Below are 8,383 nucleotides of genomic sequence, written 5' to 3' on the forward strand. Positions count from 1 at the left end.
GCGCAGGAGGGGAAGACCCTCTATGAGATGGATTGATTCGGTGACTGGGGTAATCGGGATGGGTGTGTTAGAGGCTGTGTGGTTGGTGCAGGAGAGAGCAGGGTTTAGGGCTGTTGTGCATAGGGTTGCTATGAGTCGCAAACGACTCAATGGCACATAACAACAACAAACAACAAGTGACCACTCTGAGTTGGAATTGACTCAATGGCACACAGCAAAAGGAACAGTTTTAGTTTTCCCCGATTTCATTGCCTTTATAAAAGCATTGTAAGGACTGCCCAAACTATCTCCACCTCAGGACCTGCTGCTGTAGTCATGAGACTGAGAGAGAGGAAACTGGGAGACTAAAGGGCGTTTATTTACAGATGAAACTTACTCTTAAGGAGGAATGTATAGTGCATTGGAACAGATGAAGGAAAGAACTGTTTAAAGGTAATATATGATTAGGTATTATTTGTATGACAACAATCCAGAATAAGAGGTACATAGCAAAGTGGACTGGGAGAGGGGTTAGGGTGAGGAGGGAGGAAATTAAACAACAATTTTTTTTAATGAACTGGGGGGAGTAGGGAGGAAAATGTACAACAATGAATTAATGAAAATCCAACTTTTCTGTAAACTTTCGTTAAAATCACAGTAAAAAACCCCCATTCTTGGTGATTTTGTGTATTTTAAAAATAATTCTTTTTTTAATTTTGTGTATTTTAAGAAGTTTTATTTTCTAGATCCCTTGGCTTAAAAATGCAATGACATAAATCCATCATACTCCGTATACCTAATGGGACAAGAACTGCTTATCTTTTGCCAAAAAGGAAAATAAAGTAGACATTGAGAATTGGGTAAAGAGGTAGTCAATAAATACATTATCATACTGCTAAAAAAAAAGAGGAATATAATGAATTATTATAATTCTTCATAACCATGCATGTGGTATCCACAAAAGAACAAATTCATGCCTTCCAGTGTATTCTTTAGAACAAAAACAATCTTGTTAATTTCCTAATGCAAAATATTAGTCATACTTTTCCCCCCAAGTATTCTTGTATTATAGCAATAGATTCTGAAATACTTACAGATATATAATATCTGGGAATGGCTTCTAAATAATATAGAATGAAGTCAGTGGTTATAAATATAGATAAGATTGGCCAATTCATTAAAAAATGTTGAAGCATTAAAATAAAGAAGCCAGAAATTAAAAAGAAAGAACAAAGGAGGAATAAATTATTAAAGGTAAAAAAAGGAAAAAAAGCATAATTAAAAAACAAAACAAAACATACCAATAAAAACAGCAGAAATGCCACTAAAAGCTACATTTTTGAAAATAAGTAAATCTTGGGGAAGGCTGGGGGGGCGGGGGGGAAGATGGCAGCTCAAAGAAGAGACCTCCTTGTTTCTGGCATTTGACCTAAGTATTTTCCCACATTGCTTAAAAAGACCTGTCTGAAGAAATTCCCTAACCTTGTTCTGAGGAAATGTCTTTCAGGAAAACATAGCTACAGATACCAGTTGGCACAGATCCTGTGACTGTCTTGCCTTTCCTACCCTTTTGGGCCCCTTTCTGGCTTGATTTGTCAGGGAGGGTTAGCTGTGAGCCTCGCAATCTGCAATTGGACTTGGCCATACCTGGGATCCTGGTCAAAGGTGAACTGTGTTCCTTGGCCATGGTGCACATCCCAATCCACAATAAGGACTCTGTAAAAAAGAAAAGTGAAGATACTATTTAAGAAGATCAAGTTGAATCTAAGGAAAGATTCCAGAATATGATATCTCACCTCATACCATTCCTATCACATCTGCCCTACTATTGCTGACCTCTGAATATCATGCTTCTGCTGAGCATAGCGGGCAGCCACGGCCACATGGTTGAACATGCAATATCCATCCATAAGATTGTGCTGGGCATGGTGTCCAGGAGGCCTGAGGAAGAAAAGAAAGGCCATAAATAGGCGGAGGGGGGTTTTCCTCCTTGACAGACTCTCCCTTGCTCCCTCACCCTGGATTTCCAAGTCTTACAACATTGATGCCTACAAATCTGCCAAGAATGGAGTAACTGGGATCTATAGATTCTCACCACTCCAAATCTACAGCTCTTTTTCCAAGGGAGATTTGCCCATATTCACTCAAATGATAATTGCATTAGCTTCATACTCAGTCATTCTGCTGCTAGGGATATAGTTCATAATATATACAACAAAAAGATGAATATACTTACAAATGTTTAATGACATTTGCTGTAGCTTAAAAAAAAAGCCACAGCAAATGATGAAAAGAACCAAAATGTCTATCAGTAGGGGGCTGGTTAAATTTTTATACAATTATACAATGGCGTTTTACAGGCTATGAGCTAAGCTTAAGGAGCCCTGGCTTAGCAGTGGTTAAGCACTTGGGTGCTCAAACCTACCAGCCACTCTAGATGTGGCAGCCTGTTTACATGAAGATTTACAGCCTTTCAAAGCTTATGGGAAAGTTCTACTATACTGAGTAATTGATTCCACGGGAATGGGTTTGATTTTTTTTTTTTTGGTTAAGCTTTCCAAGATGTATGAGGGAAAAGTATAGAAAATAATGTTATCAAATGCTCCTACTATTTATGGTTTTATAAAGGAGAATGGGTAAAAGGATACATTGACTTCATTTCTTCAGTTCTGAGATTTCAAATGATTTTTTTAAATTTCTAAAACAAAGATGTACCATGACGTTTTTTTCTTTCATAATTTAACATCCATGAGACTATTATTAGTTTCACAGGGAGCTGGGAAGAAGATATACCATGATTTTAAATGCTAAAAACTGAGCAGAAATGTTAATCAGATTCTGAAATGCCGTTGTTTATAAGAAGAATGTGCATTTCAAGATGTTAAAAACAGGGGAGAAAGTACATCTTAGAACCAATAAATAAGTTGTTGTTGTTGTGTACTGTCAAGTCAAAACTGACCCATAACTGACCCTCCAGTGGATTTTCAGGGGCAATTAGTCACACGGGAGAAGACTGTCCATCCTTCTCCTACAGAGCAGCTGGTGGATTTGAACAATGTGCCTTCAGGATTGCAATGCAGCTTCTTACCACTAGGCCACCAGAGCTCCCTCAATAAATATGTGCATACTATTTATTCTTGGACTGACTGCTTCTGGGAGGAAGAATTAATTGTACAACTGAATCACAAGAATTACAAGTTAAAATGACAACCTTCCAGGAGAGGAATCATGTGCCTGGGGAGCAGGGGTTAGAGTGAGACTTTTTCTTGGATGTTCTATTGTGTTAGGTATTTGGGTTTTTGGGGGCTTTTAGTTGTTGTTGTACTTCCAAACCACATGAATATATTACCCACACTAGTAAATTTTAAATTTGAGAGAACACATTTTTTTAAAAGTTGAAAAGCTAAATGCCAGAGGTTCCTACCTAACGATGGCCATGCCATTCTGGACTTCATCCCCCAAGACTGCATCCACCAGCCTGAGGACAGAGCCTGAGGCCAGGCAGGCACACGCGTATGAGTTCTGTGGCAACAGTGGGGAGCCAAAGAGATAAAAAGGAAGAAAGCATGCCTGTTTAATTAGCTGCTCCCATGAGCAAAGAGGGGAGCAGGTATTCACAGCAGAGTGGGCAAGGAGATAAGGGATTCCAGGATTGTTGCCAGTCCCTGACCCCACAGTACTTATCCATACTGGATGCAGATAAACGGAGTCATAGGTGTTAGCTAGGTTGCGGAGTTCTGCCTCATTCATGTCCTTGGTTGTCTCCATCAGATCAATGTACTCTAGGCTGAGGAAACAAGTAGAGGGATGGGATTCAGAGGCCTCCCTCCTTCACTGAGCAGGGAGGGATCTTGCTCTATCCCAGTTTGAATCCTCTGCACATCAGAACCTGGGTCAAACTAGGCTCCTCAATTGTCAATCCAGAGAAACTGCCAAGATATAACTTCCCCAGCCTGTTCTGGTTTCCAGCAATATCCTTTGCATCCTCCCTCAGCTTTAGTTGAACTAAATCTTACCTCCAGGCCTTTGGTCATACTGTTGCACCTATTTGTATCTCCTTTCTCTCAGTCTTCCTCTTCATCTGACTCACCTTTTTCTCCTCTTAATGCTAACTCAGATGCCCACCTCTGCCAAGCTACCTTTCCTTGAACAACATGGCACCAGTCCTCTGGGCTCCTGCAGCTCTCTAGAAGCATAGCCCTGATCACTATTGTTGATATAGTCACAATCTTTTTGCAAACAGATTATAGTAACAAGAGCTCATCATGACCTGATAATAAGTCAGGCACTGTTTTAAGCTCCTAACACATATTGAAGCCTCTTAAAGAAGCCATGTTTACTAGCCTCCATGTTATAGGTGATGACACTAAAATTCAGAGAGGCTTAGCTACTTGACCAAGGATACAGAGTCCATGGTATTCCTTTCCAAAGCAATCAGTCAGTCTGGTCAGCTCAGAAGAGCCTCCTAAAAGCTCCCAAGCTTTTACCTATGAACCAACATCAGCTCCTCCTTTTCGATAGAACGGGCCTGGGGAGAGAGGAATAAAAAAGGACTAAGACACAAAACAGGACCAAGTCTCACCAGTATCCTACCCTTTATTTAGCTGGCAGACTCACCTGGAAGGAGATACAGCGATCCAGGAGGCCCTCCTGGGTCAGCTGCTTCCTGATGGCATGGAGCCGCTCAGGGCCTTCAGGGAAGCTGGATAAACAGATATAATCATGTATTTATGTGTGCATGTATATACCAAAAGTTACATCCACTGCTGTTAATCATCAGATATGGCTAGTTAGCAGCTCAACACATAATGTGTGTAATCTCTCTTGCTCATGCTCTCTATTTTATATATATATATATATATATATATATATATATATACACATATATATATATATATATATATATAATCTCCATCTATTATTTCATCCATCTATCTACCTCATAGGATTTCCAAGGTTACAATCTTTATAAAAGCAGATCACCACATCTTTCACCTATGGAGTGGATAGTGGGTTTGAACTTTTGACCTTTCAGTTAGGAGCTAAGTACTTAATCACAGAGCCCCCAGGGTGGACACTTCTTCCCTATCCATCCTTCTACATCTTCTCAAGCCAAATACTTTGGAATTTTGACTGAGTCCTATTGGTTTCAATCTCAAAATATACGCAATGTCTCTCTTTATCACTTCCACTGCTACTACCTGAGGGAGACAGATGGGCAATCTCCTCCCATGTGATTCACAACCTCTGAAAACCCACTGGAGGGTCCACTATGAGTCAGTTCCAACTTGATGGCACGTAACTTCTACGACCATAACATCTCACCTGGGCTAGTATAGTAATCTCATTGGTTACACTCCTTCTGCCTTTGCCATCTCAGCAGTCCTTTCTCCACACATCAGCGAGAGACAACTAAAATATGAATTCTTTATTCAAAATCCTCCTGTTGGCTTCTTTAACTATGGTTCATAAAATCCTACACACTCTGTCCCCCATCTCCTTTCTGATCCCATCCCTTCCCACTTTTCACTGAAATCACTTTTTTTACCTACACTGCTTGACTGAGAATCAAACCAAGTATTCTCCTGTCTCAGCTGTGAACCAACATCATCCTAGTTGTTCCTCTTGCCATGAATATTCTTCTAGATGTCTGAATGGCCCACTGCCTCACTTTCTTCTAATCTTACTATTAATATTTATCATTTTATTTAACATTGAAGAATCTTCTTCCACTATATTTTATACTACCCTCTCATTTTAATCTTTACAGTACTTCTCCTTCTAAAATATTATATGGTTTTATGCTTGTTTACTGTTTGTCTTCTCCTTCTAAATGCAAGCCCCATGAAGGCAGATGTTCATTTTGTTTACTGATGTATCCTCTATAGACGTTAAATAATTATTTAACAAATTAAAAGCTTGCCGTTTTTGCCATGATGGATCTTATATTCAAATGAGTAAAATATTCAACTAGTAAACAAATATGCAAATATGATCCTTTAAAAACAATGAATGACACAGGCTCCAAATATCAACTATAAGAAGTATCTCTGATATATGAATGACGAGTAAGAATTAGATAGGAAGCAGAAAGAAATCTCTAAAGAAGGGATCAGCCTGAGGTGGATGATGAGTTACAAAGTAACTTCATTATTACATGGAGTTCAATGATATGGGGTCAGGTCACATGGAGCCTTAGAGGCCAGGATGAAGAATCTGGACTTTATCTGGAGAGCAATGGTCTACCTTTGAAGAATTTTCAAAAAGAGAATGGCAGTTTTTCAAGTTGCTCTGTAGAAGACTTTAAGAGTGACAGCAGAAGCAGTGGGACTAGTGAGAAGGCCTCTGCAACATTCTAGGTAAATGATTACAGGGTTAAAAAGTCTTAGCTCCACCTTCTTAAATCATCTGCTTCCAGTTTCCAGACTGCCCTAAAAAAGGATTCTTTCTTGCTCATGCTTTTGGAGACCAGTTAGAGAACTCAGCTTCACCTGTCATCCCAGAGGCAGTAGAATTCATTGAGCTGTTCGTGGAACACCAAGCCTGTACCAGACCGTGCCTTGGCCTCAAGATTCAGATTCTACAGGGGGAAAAAAAATAAGAGGCACAGATTCAATTAGAACATGAGTCAGACTGAATATTTCATACTATTCCAGTTGCGAATCTCAGTATTTAAGGGTTTTTAGTTGCCATAACCAGTTAAACCCAAGCCAGATCCCTCTACCAGCTCTTGTAGTCCGGTGATTAGGTCTTGCTCTGCTGATTGGCTGAGCTGCTTCATTCTGCCTTTCTTCTTTACCTCTGCTAGACTGAAGCTACAGCGGGGTACTACAGAATCCTTCTTAACACTTCTCTTCTGTGGAATACAAAGAAGGGTCAGAGTGAAGTGGACCACCTACTGCTCCCTTGCTTCTTCCCTCTCCCCACAGGCAGTTCTGAGGTCTCACTGAGGTGCTGGAGTCATGGGGTGGTGAGTGGGCATTGTGCCTACTTCTTCGTTGTCTGGTTGTACTGTAATCTTGGCTGGTGGAGGTCATCGTGAGGACACCGAGCCCCTGAAGCAGTCCTATAAAGGGTGAAAAAAGACCCAACAATCCCTCCTTTTCTCAAGTTCTGCCCCCTAGACTTCATTCCCCACACGCCTCTCCCAACTCTCCCTCCATTGAGGTGTCCCTTAGGCCTTTCTTTACACATACTCCTTCCCTTGAATACTATCTTTTTCCCTTTCCAAATCTCTTCCTTTCACTGAATCATTAGCTTTTCATTCAATCTATTCTATGGCCTGCCCTTCCACTCAACCTAGCCCCATTTCCCAGACCCTTCCATTCCTTTTGGGAGCTCTCATGCCTTAGCCCACAGGGAGATGTGCTGCTAAACGAAAGGTGGTGGCTCTCTGGCACTTCAAATCCACCAGCCTATTTCCTGTGCGATTCACAGCTTCTGAAAATCCGCTGGAAAGTCAGCTATGTATGCATCAGTGACACTGAGACTGAAACTGTGATTCATTCCTCTAAATCTTACTTCTTTCTGGCCTATCCCAACCTTTAACTCAATCAGTCCTAGATCCTACTCCACTACAGATTCGCTTAACTCCACCTCTTATTAGGGTCAGCACTGTCTTCTCTGCGAGACCCCTCCTCTAACATTTCATTAAGTCCTTCCTCCACATTCCACTCCCAGGTCGGTCAGGCATTAGCTTAAAGAGCATCAAGTATCCACCAGATGCTCTTCTGGAGAAGGAGGGACAGTCTCCTCCTGTACCAGTCAGATCCGATTTGACGGTACATGCATAATTTTTTTTTTAAGCGCATCAATCATATTTAGCCAGTTCTGAGTACTAGCCTCCGCTCTCAAACACCGCCCTTGTTCTCCCGGCCAAATTCCCAGTACCTCGGGGGTTTCGAGCTCCTGGGCTCCTCCTCTCTCCAGGGCTGGTTTTCGCTAAAGCAGTTTGCTAAGGGCCTCCCCCATGACCACGCCCCCTCGCTGGCCAAACCTTCGGTAAATTTACAAAACGTGCATATCAGCAGTCGTTACAGACTTTGCACTGAAGGGTGCGCTGATGGTTCGATATCAGACTCAATCAAACTTCCCTTTCCCAACTACCGCTGCTACTGTCCTGCCTTTCATGGCCACCACCCGTCTGCCCTCGCCAAGTCACCTTGGGAATCCTTCAGCCACACGCCAACTGTGCAAGAGAGCAAAGAAGGAAGCGAGTTGCAGCCACTGGCCTCTCACTTCTCGCGCAGCGCACAGTGATGACGTTTAAGGAAATGCTGGTTGTTAGGCTCAAGGTGTGGTTGAGACTGCACAATAGCGAGTGTCTATTGAAATGTGCATGATCAAGATAATAAATACTGTTGGGATTTTATGTTAATATTAACTAATGTGGCACACAAAAGCA

General features: G+C 41.4%; 1 protein-coding gene across 1 annotated transcript in view; it reads right to left on the reverse strand.

Moving 5' to 3' along the window:
- The window catches only part of HDAC6 (histone deacetylase 6), a 19,637-nt gene extending 12,621 nt beyond the window's left edge, over positions 1-7,016 (reverse strand). Inside the window, 10 exon segments of the mRNA XM_006902911.1 lie at positions 1,281-1,345; positions 1,627-1,695; positions 1,816-1,920; positions 3,404-3,501; positions 3,670-3,766; positions 4,467-4,507; positions 4,597-4,681; positions 6,471-6,559; positions 6,704-6,835; positions 6,927-7,016. Coding sequence (XP_006902973.1) covers positions 1,281-1,345; positions 1,627-1,695; positions 1,816-1,920; positions 3,404-3,501; positions 3,670-3,766; positions 4,467-4,507; positions 4,597-4,681; positions 6,471-6,559; positions 6,704-6,835; positions 6,927-7,016 — 871 coding nt within the window.
- Between the last annotated feature and the right edge of the window lie 1,367 nt (positions 7,017-8,383).

This window comes from Elephantulus edwardii, unplaced genomic scaffold (assembly GCF_000299155.1).
Source record: "Elephantulus edwardii isolate Elephantulus edwardi_28Jun2011 unplaced genomic scaffold, EleEdw1.0 scaffold00470, whole genome shotgun sequence".
NCBI classification, from domain to species: Eukaryota; Metazoa; Chordata; class Mammalia; order Macroscelidea; family Macroscelididae; genus Elephantulus; species Elephantulus edwardii.